The sequence below is a fragment of the Camelus dromedarius genome, chromosome 14 (assembly GCF_036321535.1).
Source record: "Camelus dromedarius isolate mCamDro1 chromosome 14, mCamDro1.pat, whole genome shotgun sequence".
Classification (NCBI taxonomy): Eukaryota; Metazoa; Chordata; class Mammalia; order Artiodactyla; family Camelidae; genus Camelus; species Camelus dromedarius.
In genome coordinates, this window is record NC_087449.1 from 41,784,424 (window position 1) to 41,807,778 (window position 23,355).

The 23,355-nt window shown below is 35.9% G+C and overlaps 1 protein-coding gene across 7 annotated transcripts in view; it reads left to right on the plus strand.

Moving 5' to 3' along the window:
- SCMH1 (Scm polycomb group protein homolog 1) overlaps nucleotides 1-23,355 on the plus strand; it is a 149,025-nt gene that overhangs the window by 53,215 nt on the left and 72,455 nt on the right. For 5 of the 7 annotated variants that reach the window (XM_064493691.1, XM_064493686.1, XM_064493689.1 and 2 more), the window contains 3 exons: nucleotides 1,550-1,620; nucleotides 3,819-4,053; nucleotides 20,296-20,384. In XM_064493691.1, the coding sequence (XP_064349761.1) occupies nucleotides 1,550-1,620; nucleotides 3,819-4,053; nucleotides 20,296-20,384 (395 nt within the window). Of the gene's footprint in view, nucleotides 1-512; nucleotides 656-1,549; nucleotides 1,621-3,818; nucleotides 4,054-15,370; nucleotides 15,417-20,295; nucleotides 20,385-23,355 lie in introns of those variants that run through there. The other 2 variants (XM_064493690.1, XM_010996975.3) reach the window with 2 other exon arrangements.

Consider the following 23,355-nt stretch of genomic DNA (forward strand, 5'->3'; position numbering starts at 1 on the left):
AGCACAGATGCAAAACATTTCTATTATCACAGAAAGTTTTAGTGGGCAGTGCTGCTATAGATTCTAGAGTTCAAGAATTGCAGTTTAGTCAAATCCAAGACTTGCTATTTGAATTCTTTATTTGCAAGAATGGAATAACAATTTTTAATGTTTTCTTTTTCTAACAGCAAATAGTGGTGAAAGTATCCAGTATTTGCTTTAGAGCCATCTCAGCTAAGAGCAAACTCTTTTTAAAATTCTGATAAGCTCTTTAAATCTTGACTCCAGGAAATACCCATCTCATTTACCCCTGTGGACTAACTGTCTATTCAGAATGATTAATCATTGGCCAGTTTGTGAAATAGTTCAGAACTGACTGTGATTTCTGGACAAATCTGTTTGGCTTGGTTAAGGATGGTGGGAAAGGAACCGGTTTTAAAACAGAAGCTATAAAGTCAATAGAGTATAAAGTCTTGGCATCATCTTTGGAGTGATTTAGATTTCATCATTCAGTGACTCATTTTTATTCCCAGCATCTAGTGCTTTTTGCATGGCCCAAAGGGGCCCTGTGCTGCTCCACTGCAGAGGAAACTTCAAGAAATGCTGGTTTGCTACAATGTTTTAGCTTGTGACAGTCTCTGGGACCTTCCCTGCTCCATCATGGGGTCACCTCTAGGTGGGTATTAGGAGGAGATTGGTAATTGACTTAACCTTTAATAAAGTACTTGGTAATCCTTGGTAGTCCAGTAAGATATGTATTTAACAGCCTGTCCCTTAAAATGTTTTCCCTGACCCCAGCTATGTGTCACCTTAAAGATTGTTTCTCTAGTGCAGTGTTCCTCAAACTTTGAGAGGCTCTAAGACTACTTCAAGAGGCTAAAAGATTCTATAAATGTCCCCACTTATTCTTAGTTATTATTATCAGAAATGCTACCAAGGATCTACTTTTCTCTAAATTACAAGATTTTTGTCATTTTGCACCTCAGGCAGGGATGGCAGTGGATTAGGGGTGGGTGAGAGAGAAACAGTTTTTAGAGTGAGGATTCAAGTATAATCTCACTCATTTTGGTTTTTCTGCTCTCAACAACTCCTCTTACTCCATGTCTCTAGGTAGCCTCTCCTTTATTCCTTCTGAGCTGAGATGGTGGGTTTCAACCACATGGGGTGTTAAAAGCTATCATTTGATGGCAATAAGGGACTTATACAGGAGTCAGATTGTTCAGAAGGAATCTCCTCACCCACTTTCTGCCTCTTTTGTTTTCCATGAGCTTGCTGAATGCTTCTTTGAGACACTGGTATATCTTGGTCTGACATTTTGGATCACTTTAAGGACTAATATGGAAAACACCTCAGGTCATCTTAGACCCTGATTAAAAGAACACTGATCTAAAGTGATCTACTCAGATCACCTAGATTCTTCCCCCAGATACTCCTTTGAGCCCAAAAAGGGCAAAATAAGTTTTCTTATGCTCCAAATGAGTCTGAAAATAACCTAATGTTTAGTGTAGATTATATCCTGAAAGCATTTTTTGGAAGTTGACTGTGATAGAGATTTCTGTTTCCTTTACAGGTCATTTTACCTGGGACAAATACCTAAAAGAAACATGTTCAGTCCCAGCACCTGTCCATTGCTTCAAGCAGGTAATTGATTCTCAATATCTTTAGTAGGTGGGAAGCAAGTAGTTTTTTTATGGTCCTTAGACAAGCAAAACATGAAGTGGGAGCCCTTGGGGTTCTCATGTGAAGTCCCCAGAATAAACTTCTATGGGAAGAATATAAGTCCAAACTCACTATGAGTTTTGGCAGCAGACATTCTCCCCAACTTCATCCCAAGTAACACTTTTTCCTTCTTCTTCACCTCCTTGAGGGTATTTTGTGGTACTGAAAACAATTGCTAGTTTTTACTACAGCTCTTAGTTCAGGCAGAAAGGAAACAGAGTTATAGCCCTTACATGGTTCTTGAAAGTGGAGCAATACTCATTTCTCTGTATTATACTCCCCTGCTGTACAGACTTACCTTTTCATAAGAATACTGGCACTGAATCCCACTGGGGAGCGCTTTAGGACCTCATCAGAGGTCATCCAGAGCTTCCCACATAGGATTAAGTGCCCCCCACAATGCACAGATGATGTTGACTATATCATACATGATAGGGCTAGTAAGCAAAGAATTGCACTGCTACTAAGTAGAGCTCTGCATCAGGAAGTTGCTTATATCTTCCTCCCCTAAGTGTTCAAAGGTTATGTCCATAAAAATGTGAACATTCACTTTGAGTTTGAATTTTGTCTATACTGTCGACAAAAGTACAAATTCAGGACTTCTGTTCATTTGAAATAATAGGGAATAAATTCATACTCACACCTGAAATAATTAAAAAAGACAAACTATATTAAATAATCATTTTCAGGCAAGAAGATCAGGCAACCAAGCACAGTGATCTCTGAGAGATCTCTGAGAGACAGAAAACAAATGAGTTGAGCTTCTTATGATCTACTGCCTTAAGACAGTTTTGAGACCATGGCCCCGAGAAGGGAATCCAGGTTAAGCCTGGGAGAGTCCTTAATTTGAGAAAATGGAGCTGAGAGTCCAGGGAAACTCGAATTTGCAGGAGAGACTACCAGAGAGGAGAAAGCTGCACAGAAAGAAAACTACAGAAATCTGCAGAGAGCCCCCTTCAAGTAGTCATTGAAGTACTGTTTATAGTATATGCATATGAGCATCCAAAGCCAAGGGGAAACCCCCCCTGAAAGGATTAGAAGAATATTAATAGGATAGAGCCCGGCACTCATACAGGGCTCGGGATAGTGCCTGATGCCACTAGCTAGACTGGAAAATCTCATAATTCATGTGGCATTGGGTCCGGTACTTGGGAAGATCCTGCTCAGTAGTGGGAAATGAATGATTAGCCTTAGGATGAGCATGCTCTGGACCTGCCTAACAAACTAAAAGCAAAACTCAAAATGATCAAACTGTCTCCAAGTAACTTAACTGCATCTAGGAACACAGCACAAGAAGGAAATGCAAAAATAGTTAGCTGAGTGAAAGAAAGTAGAGCAAAAAAATATATATATTCTCTGTGATTCCATTTAAGTCTAGAAATGCAAACCAGTCTGCAGTGATAGAAAGTAAAGCAGTGTTTGCCTGGAGACAGAGGTCTGGAAAGGGCTAGACAGATTATAAAAGGAATGCAAAACTTGGGAATGTGTCCATGTTCATTATCTTGATTGTGGTGATGGTTTCCAGGGTGTACATAATGTATATGGTGACCTGAGTGTATACATATGTCAGAATTTACCAAAGTGTATAGTTTATTTTTGTGTCAATTAAAACTTAAAGTTAGTTTTAAAAATAGGAATTGATTTATAAGTTAATGTCAAAATAAGAAAAAAATCAACTCCCAATGGTTAGTCTGTGTGGTGGACATACAAACCAATATACTGAAATGTTCCATGAAGAGACACTAAGAATATGATAGTTTAATAGGATGTTTTCTGAAAAGAAAATGTTATGAATACCTATAGGGTTAGGGACTTGAAGAAGATAGGATTGGAAAGCATTTAAGCAAGGACAATTTGAGACACTCTTGTCATTTACTTTCTGGTGAGTCAGTATTTGATGCTTCAGTGGAAAGTAATTTTTCCCCTTCATTTTATCTTTCAGTGTTTCTTCTGCATGAAACCTTCCTGAGTATCAGGAAATAATCCAAGGGGGGTTTCACTGGCCCAGCTGTAACCAATTTGAGTCCAAAGCATAAACTTTCAGGTTCCATCTCTTAATATCCTTCTGAAAATGCCATTTATTCTTAGTCTGCCTAATCCCCGTGGCTTGTTCTCCTCAGTCCTACACGCCTCCAAGCAATGAGTTCAAGATCAGCATGAAATTGGAAGCACAGGACCCTAGGAACACCACATCCACCTGTATTGCCACAGTCGTTGGACTGACAGGTGCTCGCCTCCGCCTTCGCCTTGATGGCAGCGACAACAAGAATGATTTCTGGCGGCTGGTTGACTCAGCTGAAATTCAGCCTATTGGGAACTGTGAGAAGAATGGGGGTATGCTGCAGCCCCCTCTGGGTGAGTAACTAGACTCAACCTCTCCCTAGCCAATTAGTTATCTTGGGTAAATAATTACATCCTACTATAGGATGTAATTGTACATCCCGTTATAGGAAAACATAGGGTCCCCTGCCTATCCCTTCTTTTTCATATGGTCCAAAAGAAAAGGCCCACCTAAGGTGAAATGAGCTGTAAAATCTGGACTTCTCCATTCTATGTTAACTTGTAATATCCAAGCTTCTCTCAAGCTCCCTTTTTTCTAACAAGAGACCACACCATTGGAGGGGAGGGTGTAGCTGCTGAGTGATAGAGTACAGGTTTAGCATGCATGAGGTCCTGGGTTCAATCACCAGTACCTTCATTAAAATAAACAAACAGACAAGCAAACAAACCCGATTACCTCCCCTCAAAAAACCAAAGAAACAAAGAAACTACACCTTTCATCCTTCTTTGCCAGTTCCCATTTACCCTGAGAGAAAGAATGGAAGGAGGTCCTGCCATTTAACTTGTCTCAAAAAATCATTGAGCTTTCACCAAATCCTATAGTGATAACAAAAGGTGAGAGAAAAATCTCTGAGTAGAAAGGATGACTGTTACAAGAGTCTCTTAACTCCTTTCCCCTAAATTCTCACTTGGTCCTTGGAATTTTCTCACTTTGAATTAATTATTAAGTAAAATATATTATTTTACTTAAATTGATAAGCCCACTATATTTTTCTCAAGATTAGATTTACCTTTCTTTTTTGCCCCAATATACCTGAATGATTTAGCCCATTTCATCAGTTACTGTCAATCACTATCACAGTGAGTCTCAACAGAGGATGGAGAAAGATGGGCTATGGGCTATACCCTCAGGAGACTGTGCTAATAAATTAATTGAGCATTGGAGGACAGTATCATTTGAAACACCTCCTCAGGGGGTTATTGAACATTTCCCTCCATTAAAAAATTATTTGTAATGTGAAATTTCAAACATAAGGGACACACAAAAGTAGAAAAAATTAGCACAGTGAGTGTCCAGGTATCCTTTATCCTTGATAGCCAATCTTGTTTTCTTTGTACCTGTACACACTCCCTACCCATTCATGCCCAATTGCCTAAACATAGTATAATTTTCTCACTAAGTATTTTGTATATACCTCTCATAGATAATATTTTAAAAACAGAATCATAATAACATTATCACATGTAAATAAACTAATGATAATTCCTTAATATCAACAAATATTTACTCTGTTTAAATTTTCCTTGTTGTCTGTCTGTCTATCTGTATTTCTCTCTCTTTCTCTCTCTCTTTATTACATTTTCTTTGAATTAGGATCCAAATAAGAGCAACATATTGCAGTTGGTTGATATGTCCCTTAAGTCTCTTAATCTATGGGTTCTCCTCTCTCTTACCTTTTTCTTGCAGTTTATTTGTTGAAAAACCTAAGTCATTCGTCTTTAAAATTTCCCACAGTTAGATTTTGCTGATTGTATCCCTGGTATCATTTAACATGTTTCTCTGTCCTCTCTTTCTAGAAATTGGGAACTAGATCTAGAGGCTTGATTAGTTTCAGGTTCAGTTTTTTTCATAAGAATATTTCATAGGTAGTGGTATTTACCTCTGCTATGAAATATATATGGTCTGATTGTCTCTCATTTTATAATATAGCAGCCATTACTGCTTGCGGTCTAGATCAGGGGTTGATGAATTTTCTTAAAGAATCAGATAGTAAATATTTCAGGCTTATAGGCCATACCTTCTCTGTTGCAACTAGTCAGCTTTGTCCTTGTAATGTGAAAGCAGCCATAGACAATAAATAAACAAATGGGCATGGCTTGTGTTCCAATAAAGCTTTATTTACAAAAACAGATGGCCAGTCTGCTGGCTATAGTTTGCTGATCCCTGATTAAGACTCATCAATTCATTATGGTTACAGCATGGGAAATTTTAATATTATCATTCTGTCCACATGAATTAAATGGAATATGTCTATTAAAATAAACTTTAATCAACTATTTGATTATCCTGAGATATGTTCATGCTGGAAAGACAGTTTAAATGCTTGATTATTTTTATTTACCAATTTTCAGAATAATAAATTGGAGAACCATCATCCTCCAGAATTATTTAAGAGTAGTGTTATTGTTGTTGCTGTTACTTAGTATCATAAATACAAAGATTCATACATATTTGATGTGTTTTACTCCATTGCATTAACTGCCTTTATTGATTCTTGAATTGTCCCATCTTTGGCCTCATAGAAGCCTCAACAAGTTGTCTCCTAACTCTTTATTATTTGATAGCTTTCTTGGATTTTTGACATTTCAGAATGTTCCAGGTTCATCTTTTACAATTCCTGTCCCAGATACAGAATCAGCTATTTCTTTTAGGTCCCTGGGCTCCTTTTAAGGGGAAATGGTATTTAGAGACCATAATCTGAGCACTAGAGTGCTCAGTGCTACTGGTTTGGTCATTCTTTCTAGATCTTTTTCATATAGAGAGGTAGGAACTGCTTTTTAAAAAATCATTAAGAGTAAAAAAATCATTAGTTCATATTTACACTTCCTGCTAAAATTCAGGACAATGGCGGCTTTATTTACATCATCTTTACTGTCTTAAATCTGTATCTCCTTTATACCGTAAAAAAACTCTCATTCTTCATGTCACTAACAAAATAACTCATTTACTTTATCCCACAATGCACATACAGAAGTCTCAGAATAACAATACTAATACTCTCACCATTATAATAACAGAAAGTGTTTGAGTTATTTGCATTTTTTTCTTACCCTCAAGGGAAGTAAAGTCAGTGTTATAAGTTAATTTGGATTAGTTTCTCTTGGCAGTGCCACCAACTTGATATAAATTGAGATTTATTTGCTTCATTTTATCTTTGATTTTTAGGGATTGCCTTTTTAATATTTTTCCTTTATAAATATATATGTGATATACATCATTTTAAAGTAAAATTTATAAAATGAAGTATATTCAGAGAAATCGCCTTCACCTAATCCCTTTCTTCTGCCATAGGTAACCACTTTTTATAAATTTTATAGTTTATATTGCATTTTAAAAAAATTAGCAAAATATACCCATGTGAGTGCGTGTGTGTGTACATATATACATATGTATCCTCTGCCTTCTTATATAAATGACAGCATACTATACATACTTTTCTCAACCTTACGTTTTTTACTTAACAGTGTGCCCTAAAGATGACTTCTTAGTAGTATGGAGATAGTCCTCATTCCTTTTTGTACTGTATTATTCTCAACCTACTTTATGAACCAGTGTTTAGAAGCATCTTGATAGGCTATTAAAAAAGACAAGTTCCCAGGGATAATGGTGACCGTCTAAATCAAAATCTTTCCATAAATTCTCCAGAAACATACAGATCAAAAAGAAAAGCAATCATCCACCTATAACTCATGCCTAAACATAACTAAGAATCAAGAATACCAGAGATTTCAATAACATGTTGTCTACATGTTCAGGTATAAAGATCTGAAACTGCTAAAGCTAGCACCCACCTCATACCAAAATGAAGAGTTTTATGAAGGTAGAAACTACATTAAAAAGGGAGAGGGCCATGGGAGCCTAACAGCTAGAATCACCCCCAGAAGAAGATAATCCCATCCAAAGTGGGAAATACTGAAAGAGAGCTAAAAGCTACTTGATTAGAGCACTGTCTACTAGAGAATCAAAAGGAAGAGAGTGAATTAAAAGTGTGAGGGACTAGAGATAGCATTCTTGGAAAGATAAACTACCTTTGTGGGAGAGGTTGAAGGAAAAGAAGGAAGCCAAGTAACTTAGAGTTATGCAGGAACAAACGAGAATCATAAAATCAAAAAACATACTAGTCTTCCCAACCCATCCCAAACAAGCTCATCTACTAAAGAAACTGCATTTCACTATGCCAGCAGAAAACTCATGATTTAAGATCCCTTCCAAAATGGAACATCCTGTTTTTTTGCTAGCCCAGGAAAATATAAGACATTTCAAATGATTAGGAAACATCAGTCAACATCCATAAAAAGCTTCTACATGAAGAAAAACAGAAGTAGAGGATTATCATTTTAACTGCTGAAAATTCTACTGCCAAAACCAATGACTAACCAGAGGAAAATTGGCTGTTGCATAACAACCCAACTTGAATTAAATAAATATTGAAAGATATAAAAAAAATCTTGAATCATAAATTTTAGAAGTCAGACTAGAAATGCATAACAGACAGGAAGATGTGAAAATAGAACTTTCCAAACTCAAGAAAAAAATTGAAGAAAAATAATCTCAATTGAAGACTCAATTTCAGGTGTCCATTGGGACAATAGATTCAATAGAAAATATAATAAGGGACATTGAGAAGAGAAATAAAAACAGCCAAGAGAATAGAAATAAGTATTAGAAAAGGTTTAAAAGTATCAAAATGGAACTCTTAGAAATAGAATATAAGAATTTAGTCAACAAAGATTCAATGTGTATATGTATATGTGTGTACATATATAATTAGAGTCCCTGAAGAAGATAAACAGAATTAGTACTTAAAATTGTAATGTAAGAAAATTTTCCAAAAATTAAAGAACACCAGAGCCTTCATATTGAAAGGACATACCTTATTCCTGAAATTGAGCTAGACTGGTCAGCTCTAAGATATATTCTAGTAAAATGATTACACCAGGTATAAAGAAAACTTCATCTAAGCCTCTGGCAAAAAGGCCAAATTACTTACAAAGGAAAGAAAATCAGGTTTACATCATACTTCTTAACAGCAAAATACAAAGCAAGACGAAATGGAGCAGAGTTTTTGAGAAATTCAAGGAAAGAAAATGAGAGGACAGATTTTATATTTAGACAAGCTGTTTTTTCAGGTATTGAGATTATACTGAAAGTTTTCAGCATGCAAGAACTCAGGAAATATTGTGACCTCAAGCCATTCCTAAGGAATCAATTATGGAAAGAGCTTCATCCAAACAGCAAATAATCAATCTAAGATAAAAACAAAGGTAGAGACAAGAGTAGAATATTATGGTATCAATCCGGGTTCAACAAAGGGAGAGAACCACACAGTAATTTGAACCCAGAAAGTTTAATATAATTGTTAACTATAACGGAATTGGAGTAATGAGGAATTGGCTAGTCAAAAGGAAAGAGAGCTCTAAAGAATATAAGAACAGCAGACGTAAGGAGAGGCCACTACACTGGGGCTGAGATAGAGCACCCAAGGGAAAGCCTCCCTCCCCCATCTCAGGGCTGAGATGCAGGCCTTGTTGGAGAGGGCACAGCTGTGGTTTGCTAGATGAGAGAAGTCATTGTGGTGCCACAGCCATGGAACTTGCTAGAAATTTGCCCTCTAGGGTGCTGGGGAAGCTGTTCATAGAGAAGTGTGTCTGTCTGGAGAAACTGCTACAAAACCACTTACTATGGGAGAGGTTGGTGGTGGTGGTGCTGCTGCTGCTGGCCTCGGGATACTGCTGGCTGCCTTGCACTGCAGAACATGGACAACAGAGGAGATGGGAGAGCTGCCAAGCAAACACACTGGAACCAGAAAGTAAACCCCTTTCCTCCTGTTACTATGTTTAGATGGGACCAAAGGATATCACTTGAAACTGATAAACCAAATAATAGAAGACTAAATGAAGAAATGGGGAATTAAGGACATTATAAAATATGTTAGTATAAAGATAGCCACTAGAACGAAATTCCAAAACTTCCTAAATACCTAAGGAACAAAAAGATCAAGAAACAGACCACACAGAGAAAGAGATGAACTAAATATGAGAAACAGTAAATAAAACGTAATGTGACAGAGTTGAAACCAAATGTGTAATTTATGTTAATAAATATAAATGGTTTTAACTCACCTATTAAAAAAATTTCAAATTGGTGCTCAAAAGTCAAACCCAACTTTATACTGTATACAGGAGACATACCTAAAGAAAAGAGAGTCAGAAAGGCTAAAAGAAAAAGGATGATCGGGGATATATAAAGGAATGTCAAACAGTATAATAGCAGTTCTGATGTTAGATATGGTAGAATTCACCAAATAGAAATTATGTAGATGCAAGGAGACATAAGCAAACACATTAATAGGAGATTTAACACACCTCTTTCAAGATAAGACAGGCCAAGCAGACAGAAAGTAAAGGTGTTGAAGACTTTAATAAATAAGGTAGGTTGTGTGCGTATGTGCGTGCGTGTGTGTGTGTGTGTGTGTGTGAAACTTTATACCCTGGTAAATGCCCTTCCACCTTGAAATTTAAAACTTTTTAAACAACTTTCATTTGAAAAAGAGAAATATAAACCAAAATTTCAAAATTCCTAAAACATGATAATAATAAACATCACATCAAAATTTTGAGACACAATTAAAGCAGTCGTTGGAAGAAAATGTATAGCCTTAAACACTGACATAAATAAAAATAAAATGATAAAAATTAGGAATTTTAATTTTCAATTCAAAAAGCCAGGAAAAGTTACAATCTAAAGAGAACACAAAAGAAGAAAAAATAAAGATAAAAGAGAGATTAATGAGGTAGAAGACAGAAAAGCAGTAAATAAAAATACTGGTTCTTTGGAGAAAACATCAACAAAATACACAAACCACTAGTTAGCCTAATAAAGAGAATAAAAGGAATAAGCACAGATAATACAAAAGTAGAAATGACAAAGAGGGGACTAACTCTGTGTAAATAAACTAGAAAATCTAGGTGAAATAGGAAAATACTACTTGTCAAAATTGACCCTAGTAGCATTATAGTGTTTAAACAGACATATGAAAAACATAAAAGTTTTCAAAGCACCTACAACAAAGTACTACAAGCAGATTATTTTACAGGGAAGTCCTACAGAACCTTGAAGACCAGATAATCTAAATTCTACTTAAGTTGTTGTAGGTCAGTGATACCCAACAGAACTTTCTGCAATGATGGAAATGTTTCATATCTTTGTTGTTCAGTATGGTACTCACCAGCCACATGTGGCTGTAAAGCACTTGAAATGTGGCTACTGCAACTAAAGAATTGAATTTTTAATTTTACTTAATTTTAATTGTTATTTAAAGTTAGAAAGCCTGTGCGGTTGTTGGCTACTGTACCAGGCGGTGCACTTCTAGATCACAAAAAAGGTAGGAAATATTCAAATTCTTTTTTTGAAGCAGGTAGAACTTTGATACGCAAACCTGTTTTACACACACACAGAATCTGATGATGAATATTGTTATAAAAATCCTAAATAAAATATTAGGAATTAGAATTCAACATATTTAAAACAATAATTTATCAAGGCAGAGTAGGTTTTTTTTTTTCTGGGAATGAAAAGATTTAACTTTAGAAAAATCATTAATGGGATCCACCATATTAAAATAGCTAAGGAAGAAAGTTATATGAACTTTGACAAAAATCAGCACACCACTGAGGACTCAACATTTCTCAGTTTCAAAACTTACTACAGAGCAACACTGTGGGTACTGGTATAAAATAAATACAGACTTACAGATAAGAGGATTAGATTTGAGAGTCCAGAAATAAACCCATACATTTATGCTTAGTTGATTTTCAACAGGGGTGCCAAGGTAATTCAGTGTTTTTAGCAGCTGGCATGGAGACAGGTGGATATCTACATACAAGCGAATGAAGTTGGACCCCACCTCCACATGATATACAGAAATTAACTCCAAGTGGATAATAGACCCAAATGTAAAAGCTAAAACTATAAAATTTTTAGAAGACAACATGGGGGTAAATCATCATGACTTTGGATTAGGCAGTGGTTTCTTAGATATGACACCAAAAGCACAAACAACAGAAGGAAAACTAGATAGATGGATTTAAAAATTCATCGGAATTAAAAACTTTTGTGCTTCCAAAGACACTGTCAAAAGACAGCCTATAAAATGGGAGGAAATAGGCAAATCCAAAGAGGCAGAAAGGAGCTTAGTGGTTTCCAGGCATTGGGATGAAGAGAGAATGGGGAGTGGCAGCTAATAGATATGGGGTTTCTTTTTGGAGGAGTGATGAAAATGTTCTGAAATTAGAATGATCTTTGCACAACTCTAAAAACCACTGAATCATATAAGTTTTATAGTCTGTGAGTTACCTCTTGATAAAGCTGTTATTTTTTTCAAAATCACATATCCGATTCAACAAAACAGTATTGGGAAAACTGGGTATCCACGTGCAAAAGAATGAAGTTGGACCTTTATGTTACACCATTATACAACAATTAACTCAAAATGGATCAATGGCCTAAATGTAGGAGCTAAAACTATAAAACTCTTAGAAGAAAACATAGAGGAAAAGCTTTATGACATTGAAATTGGCAGTGATTTCTTGGATATGACACCAAAAGCATAGCCAACAGAAGGAAAAAATAGTTCAATTTGACTGCATCAAAAATTTTAAATTTCATTTATCAAAGGACACTGTCAACAGAGTAAAAAGGAAACTCGTGGAATGGGAGAAAATATTTGCAAATCACTTATCTGGTAAGGGATTAATGTCAAGAACGTTGTTTAAAACTCCTTCAATTCAACAACAACAAATAAAAAACCTGATTGAAAAATAGACAAAGGACTTGAATAGACATTTCTTTTAAGAAGATATACAAATGGCCAATAAGCACCTGAAAAGGTATTCAACATCGCTAATCATTTAGGGAAACGCAAATCAAAATGAAATAATACTTCATACCCATTAGGATGGCTGTTAAATAGAAAATAACAAGTGTTGTTGAGGATGTGGAGAAATTGGAACCCATGTGTATTGCTGTGTATTGGGAATGTAAAATGGTACAGCCACTATGGAAAACAATATGGTATTCCCTCAAAAAATTAAAAATAAAATTACTGTATGACCTAGCAATTCCACTTTGGGGTATATGGGCAAAAGAATAGAAAGCAGGGACTCAATGAGATATTTATGTTTAGCAGTATTATTCACAATAGCCAAAGGTCAAAACAACCCATGTTCATTGACAGAGAATGGGTAAACAGAATGTAGAACATACATACAATAGAATAGTATTCAGCTTTAAAAAGGAAGGAGATTCTGACACGTAACAATGTGGATGAACCTTGAAGATACTATGCTGAATGAAATAAGCCAGTCACAAAAGGACAAATACTGTATGATTCCACTTATACAAGGTACCTAATATAGGCGGATTCATAGAGGCAGAAAATAGAATGGTGGTTGCAGGGAGCTGGGTGAGGGGAGGGAGGAATGAGGAGTTATTGCTTAATGGGCAGAGTTTTTCTTGGGGAAGATGAAAAAGTTCTGGAGATGGATGGTGGTAACGATTACACAATGATGTGAATGTACTGAATGCCATTTACATTTGAGAAAAAGAAGGGAAAATATGTGTGTATGCACACATATATAATATACATGAACTTATATGTGTTTTATACACTTAATTTTATAAAAAGAAACACAGGACTGTTAAACCAGAAAATAATGAAAAGGTTGTCTATTCTATTGAGAGTGTCTGGGAATAGAGTGGGAAATGAGAATATTCTCTGAGAATACTATTTTATATTCTTTTGACTTTTGAATTATATAAATATTTTACTTAATATATAAAATTAAACAAAAAAGAGAAAGCATATCCTAAAATTGACTATAAACAGAAATAAATTGAACTCTATCAAATGGATATCATAATCACCTTGAAAAAAGAATTCCAACAACTTGAACACAGAACCTTCGCAGTACACCCTCAATGCAGTTCCATATTTCAGAGAAAAATGGAACTGCAAAGAAATTCTGATTTTTTTCTTAAGAATGTTAGTGGTTTTGCCATAATAATCTGAAATTATTTTGCATATATTGAAGATAGAGCAAATGAGTAAATCAAGATACAAATATGGAATGGGAGATGAAGAACCTTTCAGTATAGTATTTGAATTGGAGGTACATTATGAACTCTTAAAATAGATGTATAAGTGTATGTTAATGTGCATTAAAATATACATAAATATACTAATATGTAATATGTATCTACTTGGAATATATACATATACATATTAATAATATTCACTTGGAATATACATGTACACATATATATATGTGTATATTCTAAGCTCTGTGTATTGAAAAGGCCTGGAAACAGTGACCCCTCAGTAGCAATAAGCATGCCTTGATTTTGATTTCTAAGTTCCATTCTCCGCTAAAAGGAATCATGGCTTCTTGGAGCAATGGCTAATCTAAGACTGAGCAACAGAGAAAATGTAAGGTGAATGTGGAACATCTTATTATGCCAGAAAGTAAAGAAGTCTTAAAGAATGAGTGGGGACATATCAAAAGGATATAAGAACCAGCTTAAAGGGACTCTGACTAGCCAAAATTGGAACAATATGACTATCAGAAAGAATAATAAAAATAAAAGAACAGTGGTAAATAGAATTCATGGGTCCCTAATGATACACACATACAAAAAATTAAAGTTGCAGAGAAAATTCTTCTTTACAGAGTATCAGCTAATAAATATAAAGAATGATAGAAAATTACCGTTTTGCAACCACCATTTTAATGGATTCAGGCAAGGATAATCAGTGAATGCTAGAAAAAAAAGCTCATTGGAAAATAGAATATTCACATAGTCTCAAAGTTTCTCCCCACTGATTACCTATTTAATTACAAAGGGAAATTACAGTGAAGAAATCTGTCAGTCATCCCTTAACAAGTGATCAAATTTAGTATCATCAATAATGACTCAAACTGACATTACATACCTCTTGAAGTAATGAAGTTAAGAAGTGCTTAACATCACTTTGTAGTATTTTTGTCAAAACTGTTTAGCATGAATGTAATCATACGGAAACGATCAGAAAAAATCCAAATTGTGGGACATTCTGTAAAACAGCCCATGCTCTTCAAAAATAACAATTTCATGAAAAACAAAAGGCAATTGCACTATTCTAGATTAAAGGAGACCAAAGAAACATGACAACCAAATGCAATATGTAATTCTTGATGTATTTTAAAAATTAAACAGCTATAAAGACTTGGGAAGATTTGAGAATATTTTTAATTAAGTTTCTTAGGTATGATAATATTGCACTTTTAAAGGAGAATGTCCTTGTTCTGAGGACAAATGTACTGACGTATTTAGAGCTGAAGTATCACAATGTCTCTTTCACATAGTTCAGAGGAAAAAGTGTGTGTGTAGACAGATGGAAAGCAACTGTGGTGAAGTGTTATTAGTTGTTGACTCTAGGTGAAGGGTACGTAGTTTGTTCATGTACTGTTTTTGCTACTTTTCTCTAGGTTTAAAATTTTTCAAAATAAAAAGTTTTAAATAAATTATGTACATAATTATACATATATATGTGTGTGTGTTCATGTTCCCCAGGCCTCCTCTGGACCTCTCCCCAGAGTTGCTGAATCAGAATCTCTAGGTAATGGGGCTTGGGATTCTGCATGGTAAAATGGCTCTCCCGAGACTCTAACGCAGTTGATCTATATTTGGGAAGCATTGCTGTAAAGAGCCATTCTTCTCCATTAAAATCTTGTGAGGTTTGTGCGTGTGTGTATGTATGTGTGTTCTGTTCACATAAGAACATTGATTACTCCCTTGCAGAGTCCTCCAGGGAAAAAAGGTGAAAAGGTAGAATGATTATCAGGTGGCCTCAGCCTTTTCCTCATACCCTCTTGTTCTAGTGATCTGTTCTTTGCTCAGACTGAGATTATGCCTTATAAAAAGGGCTGTCTGGATCACTTATTCTCAAATATGGCTGCCAGTTCGAATCACCTAGGGAGCTCCAAAAAGTTTCAATGCCCTAGGCCTTACTTCAGATCAATTCAATGTACATTTCTGGAGGTGGGACTGATGTATTCTTTAATGCTCCCCAGAGGATTTCGGTGTCCAAGTTTGAAAGTCCCTGGTCTAGAGCAGTGCTTGCCTCTGGTGAGGCCCCTAGTCAACTGTGTCAGGATCCCTGTACAAACTGCCTACTCGACAAACTTGGTCACATGTGGTGTCTCTGTGGGACATTGAATTGGAAGGAACCCTTTTACGTTCCTGGCACTGATCAGTCTTCTCATATGCTGAGTAGCCTCCAGGGCCTGTCAATGAAAAGAGGGATTTTAAAAGATGCGTATCTCATTTTGTGGTTACAGAAATTTGAGTTCCCTTTATAGAAATTTGTGGAGTGGGGGAACTTTAGAAAGAAGGAACTTTAACCATGGTATCTTAAATACTCATTTTATAAAGATAATCTTAAAAATATTTGTTGAACTCACTCTTCTCTTAGCAAGGCCCTTGACATTGAGTAATGCCAAACCCATCTATACCTACACCTATCTCAAAATTAGTCACAACCCCCACCCCCAATTAAATAAATCCAAATTAACTTGTGCTTGAATGTGTATATGGGAGTGGAACAGCAATGTGGTGACAGAATCTTGGCAAAACAAAAGGAGTCCTAACAGCCCTCCCCAAATACTAGTAGGCTCAGCATTCACTTCTTCCTTGGGGAGGACAGTTTGTTCAGCACGTCTCTTCCAGTTCCAGTTCTCATTTCTCTCACTCTTGGGGTGGAATTTAGATAACTCACCCAGCCTCAGTTTGGAAGCACTAATTTAGTTTAGTGTCTTCTTCTGACAAATACAGAAACAGGGAAAGGGAAATGAGTTGTCCAAGGTTATACAGTGTGTCAGTAGCATGTTTCTGTACACGTATCTGTATAAGGTATATGTACGTGTATGTAAACCTCCTCCGAGAGGAGCAGATGATTTTGGAATCATCTTGACAGCCATAGAGTCTAATAACTTCAAAAAGCTTAGAATTATTATATAAGACAATGGTGCAGGGAGTTGGGCCCATACATGTGGTTCCTGGTATGAGTGCTGTTCAGTTACCTGCCACCGGAGGGCATTAACTATGATTAGATTCTACACCTGCTGATCTACATTGAAATCCAGAGCTTCCTCAGGTCACTGTTAGTTTAAATAGCTGAACCCTAACTTATTCAGTAGTCCCACAGTCTTAGGAGCATCTGGAAGTTCTTTATAACTGGTTCTTTATAAATATTTTTTAAAGAAGCCCTACATAAGCACAGAACATTTGCAGCATGCCAGGGATTAGAGTTAGAGACCCGGCTTTATAAGTAGCCCAGCCACTTACTGGTTTAGTTGTGTGGCCAACAGTAAGTTGCTCTACCTTGACTTTAAACTTTGAATTTCAGTTGTTTCACTTACGAAATCATTAATCAACTCTGCCACACATGGTTTTTGTGAGGATTAAATGGGATAACATGATAAAGCATTTATCAATTCCTGGCACCCATTTAACAAGTGGAGATTTTTCCTTTGTTCAGTAAAACTCTCATGAAGCTTATATTCTAGTCGGAAAAGACATACACATCACATGGAAAAAAGAAAACATTCAGGCAGTGATAAAAGCTAAGGATAATAAGAAGGGAGCAGGATTTAGGAGACTATTTTAGGTGGGGCAGTCTAGGAGTGCCTCTCTGAGGAGGTGATATTTCAGCAAAGAACTATTAAAGTTTTTTAGTTCAAGTACCAAATGAGATAGAAGCCCCTCAGTAACCCCACTCCTAAAAAACTGAATTGGAAATTACATGGTGAGGTACTCTAGTTGTTGGGAACTGGGGACATGAATCTGCTACCACTTTCTTTCTTTTTTTTTTTTTTTGGAATTATAGTCAATTTACAATGTATTAATTTCTGGCATACAGCATAGTGATTTATTTATACATATATATTCCTTTTCATATCCTTTTTCATTATAGGCCATTACAAGGTATTGAATATAGCTCCCTGTGCTATACAGTAGGACCTTGTTGCTGAATTTTCTAATTGTGCACTCATTCCTCCCTACTCCTCTCTTTTAAGAAGGTGTAGAGAGCATATCTCTAGAAGAGTTGTGCCTTGCTTTGCCTTATGCATACGTGTAGTGAATCATTCACAGCAAATCTGCTCTAGGTTTGGCTTCAGCCCTTCCCTGACCTAAGGAGAGTTGTTTTCCCCACACATAAACAAGACCTGAATTTCTGAAGAAATTTATTCGTTAAATTTTTTTTTTACCGTGGTCAGAGATAGAATAGTAGTCAAGAGTCCTTTGGCTATGAGTGTAAAACCCCAACTAAGACCAGGTTAGAAGAGGGAAAAAGGAGGAGGCAGGAATTACTGACTCATATAATCAAGAAGTTTAAGACCTGGTGTTGAATGTACCTGGACATAGGGTTTCTTTGGGTTTTGTTTTTTAATTGAAGTATAGTTGATTTACAATGTTGTGTTAGTTTCTGATGTACAGCAAAGTGATTCAGATATATATATATATACACACACATATATATATACATATATATATAAAATTTTTCAAATATGTGTATATATATTCCTTTTCAGATTCTTTTCTATTATAGGGTATTAAAAAATATTCAATATAGTTCCCAGTGCTATATAGTAGGTCCTTGTTTATCTTTTTGGACACAGGGTTTTAAATACTCTGTCTCTCTCCATCCCCTACTCTACCTTGGCTTTATTCTCAGTTATGCTCTTCAAACATGAAGAGCCAAATCTACAACTTTACAAACATCCTTAAAACCATGATCTCAGAGAAAGACAAACTCTCTCCAACATTTCAGAAAACAGTTGACCCAACTTGAACATATATACACACTTCCAGTCTAGGGGCATCAGGTGCTCTTAAATGGCATTATTTTCCATTCCATGGCCAGGTAAGGAGAACCCAATGATAGACATCCCAACCGAATCACAAAGAATTAAGAATATGTGGGTTTTTTCCCAAAAGGAAGAGAAGCTAGGCAAGCAAAAATGAGAGTGGTAGCAGTTTGATAGGAACATCCACACGTTATCTCCATTGTTGATGTGAATGAGCTGTCCCAAGAAGTCTCCTGACCTTGGGAAACTTGGCTTAGCCTAGCCAGCTTTGAGACAAAAAGTTTAAATCATATGGGATGGTACCTCTCTTCTTATTTCCATTTTCTCCTCTCTTCTCACCTCCTCCCCTTTAATTTAATTATAGTTAATAATTAATGCTTAATCCCAAAAGCTGATTCTTCCTTTTTCATTTTACACGCACATTGACAATTTAGCATAGTGGTTAAAGAGTGTGAGCTCAACAGTCCGATTGCCTGGGTTTCAATTCTATTTTTGTCATTTGCTCACCTTGAAATCTTAAGCAATTTATACCTCTTTTCTCATCTGTAAAATGAAGATAATTTCTACCTCACTGGGTTGTCCTGAGGATTAAATTAGTCAGCAGGAAGCATCCGGCACATCATCTAGCACGCAGCACAGTACTCAGTAGCGTCAGACACTGCTGTTGCTGCTTGCAGCTCTGAAGCTTTGGTGCAGCTTGTCTGTTCTTTGTCGGGAATGGGAAAGCTGAGATAGGTGAGGAGACTATTAAAAGCACTAGATTTGGGTATCTCGAGATAACGAGTTGAAGCCAAATTGAAGGAAGCACTTGGAGCTTTCATTGGAAGTCTTAAATATGATACTGATCTTATTTTAACAATTTATTAATTAAATGGTATATTCTTATTGACTTACAATTACGAAATGACAATGAATAATTAATCTCCGTAGGCTTCTTTTTAACTCTTTTGGAAAATGAATATTTTTGGATAAGATGATCCCTTGTCTCTTCATCAATGCCTGATCCTTAGTTGTTTAAGTGAAAATGAATATCAAAATGTATTTTGTACTCTGTGTGTGTGTGTGTGTGTGTGTGTGTGTGTGTGTGTGTGTGTGAGAGAGAGAGAGAGGGAGAGAAACAGAGAGAGAGTGAGAGAGAATGAGAGTATGTTTATATTGATAAACCAAAAAGATTTATTGGTATATTGGATTCATCAGACATTTCTGATTTCTTCTTAAGAGATTATTATATCCCGTTTCACACTCTAATGTCTAGATCATTTTTAAGTATTTGTTATTCCTGTCACACATCTATTTTGGATTTTTCAAGAAAGCTTTTTAGGCCTTACGATATAACTTCTATAATACTTGTCTTGGCGTCAGGAAACTTGGTTGGGGACTTGTCTCCACTACTTACTTTGCAACATTACCTTGGGCAAGTTACATTCCCTCTTATGTGCCTCATTTCCTCATCTGTCTAATGAGGCATTTCTCCTACTTAACCTTTAAGTCCTTTCCTAACAGTCTGTGATTCTGTAGGTATCACAGCATAGGTTGTGGCAAGAGTAGCTGGATTCCAAAGGGAAAACTTGATATAGCAGTTCCCTTTGAGATGTATTTTTTATTTGTTGCCCATTATGTTTGCTGCAGGATTTCGGCTGAATGCCTCCTCTTGGCCCATGTTCCTTTTGAAGACGCTCAATGGAGCAGAGATGGCTCCCATCAGGATTTTCCACAAGGTACGGTGTCCCTCAGATACCACCAGCTCCAAACTGCTTAAGGTCAAATGCTTACATTCTTTCTATTACTGAGCCTCTGATGCCTACATTGTATTTATGGCCTGAGGATGCCTTCTCAGAAACTAGTTCAGCAGAAGGGTTTTTTTTTTTTTAGTACTTTGTGAAGCAGCAGTTATCCCCAGAGAAATATTAGACTGTAAGTTAGGATTTCTGGGTTTTGGGTCCCAGCTCTGCCAATAATAAGTTTTGACCTCATTATAAAGTGGGATTCTGTCTACCTCACAAGGTTGTTAAAATTAAGTTAAACATTTTTATTAGTAAAACATATAAAAATGTAACATGAATCTAAAGGAGTTCTTCTTATTACAGATCATGGGGTTCTATAAGGTCCATATCATAAACAGAGAGAAAGGAAGAAGAGTATTTTTTGAGTACCTACAGTATGTTTGGAGTTTATATACACTATCCAATTTAATACCCACAATTAACTTTATGAAGCAAGAGTTATTATTTCCATTTAATGGTTAAGGAAACAAATACTTTTCAGTAAGGAACTTGCCCAAGATCACATGACTAGTAGGTGGTGGAACAGGGATCCAAAACCTGTATTCATTCTTCCTGGTTTCCCAAGGGATGAGGCAATCACTTTGCTCTCCATTGGTTCTTTAATGATGTTAGAGTTACTGTTAAGGGGACTGAATTAGGATTGCCTGTGCTTCCATTTAAGTTTAAACCCTGAAAGCACCGTGGTTCCCAGAATACAGCATACTGGGCAACTTGCCACCCTTCCACTGCAGAATACATCAAAATGGTGGAGGGCGGGAGACCAACAAGTATTCTTCCAAATGCTTTGCTGAGTTTACTGGAAAGTAAGAAGATGAAGAAGGAAAACCAGAGTGTTAGGTGTAATGAACCTGTAGGCACCTTAAGGGGCTTTGCCAGTTTCACTTTCCAAGGACCTTGTCTTTTAACAGCCACAGTAGGATAGAAGATGAGGCCTTGGGCCCATGCATGGCAGAAAAATGGACCTGGGGGTGCCACATAAAAAATCAGATTGGATGCTCAAATGTTTACTCCTTAAATGAAAAGACTACTGCATTGGTGAGAAAGAGTCTTTGCCTGGGCTCCGGGTAAGGGTAGAAATTGAGTCATCTCTTCTGATAAAACAGTCTTTCCCCACGAAGTCGAGGGTTTAGAGACAGAGCCTGTGTTGTCTAGGAACTCCAAAGTTGTATGAGGATATTTCTGAGTGCCTGGCAGAAGCAAACCCAAAACCTCTTTAGAGGGTTTGGTTGTTTTCAACCCAGATGTCATAGAAGTCCCCAAAATGAAGTACCACTGAAGATTAGTTCAGTTCAGTTCAGAATTACAGAGCCCTCAAAACTCACTAAACAAATCCAGCATGATGAGACATCAGTGGACACAATAAACAGATTATAACCTCAAGGACTTTCAGATAATAGAAATATCAGATAGAAATTATAAATTAAGTATTTGAAAATGATTAAAGAATGAAAAGAAGGAATTTTTAAATGTGAAAAGTACAGACCTCTTTTTTTTAAAAGACAAATTTGAAAAATAGCCAATTGAACATCTCGAAATGAAACTTAACCATTAAATTTTAAATTATTTGCCAAGTTTATAAGCAACTTAGACCTAGATAGAGAAGAGTTAACTGAAAGACATGTGTAAGAAATTTCCCCAGAATGCAGCACAGAGACATAAAAAAGACGGAAAATACTAAAAGAGAAGAGGCAAAGAGAGAATAGTTTTTGAAGGTCCAATATATACTGAACATGAAATCCAGAAAGATTAATTAGAAAGAATAAAGAAGAATCAATATTTGAAAAGATAATGACAGAATTTTCCACAGTGTAATAAAGACAAATATATGCTTAAAACATCATGGTATAACTAAAGTCAAAAAAAGAGATCTGAGCAAGTAACCATGTAATACAGTTATCCTCAGTACCTGTGGCGGACTGGTTCCAGGGCCCCCTGGATACCAAAATCCACACGTGCTCAACTCCCGTATATAAAATGGCATAGTAGAGTCAGCCATCCATATCCACAGCTTCCACATCCATGCAGGCTGAATCTTCTAAAGGATTACAGTTACACTGACAACACATTTCTTTTTTTTTTTTTAATTGAAATATAGTCAGTTTATAATGTTGGGTCAGTTTCTGGTGTAAGGAGGGTGGGAAAGGATAAATTGACAGCACATTTCTTGCAGCAGTACAAGCCAAAAGATAATAGAATAATACCTTCAAAGTACTAAGAAAAAATAGTTCTCTACCTAGAATTTTATATCTAGTTATACTGTTATTTCAAAATGGATGTAAAGTCAAGACATTTTCAAACAAATACAGCAGATACTAATATATCTGTTGAAAGAACAATTGAAGAGTATATTTCAGGAAGACGATAACGAACATAGAAAGTAAGAATGAGATTCAAAAAGTAGTGCTGAAGAAAGATTGGTTAACATGTGAATAAAACTAATCCATCATTGCTTATAACTATAAATCAGTTATGATAACAAAAGTGATCATTTGGCAGCATAATAATGTGGAACTAAATTATCAAATACCTATTAACTCAGGAGTAGTTTAAATATTCTAAGGCTCTGGTATTGTTTAGGATTAGAGAGAAAGATGAGTTTTAGACTTAATTATGTTAACTATACAGCTATGATCTTAAGGGACTCAACTAACAGACTATATAATGGTTAACATCAGAAGAGGGGAAAAGGAAGAAAATTCAGTTGGTTGTTAAGGAGAAAAAAGAAGTTAAAAGTACAACTTGAAAAATCAAGTTAAATAGAAATGTAGGCAATATGATCATTGTAATACGTTTAAATACATCAGTTATCCCAAGAAATTAGCTTAAACTTATCAGTTTAGTCAGACATAGATTAGATTGTTTCTAAATCTATCTATATGCTACTTACAAGAAATACTGCTAAAAA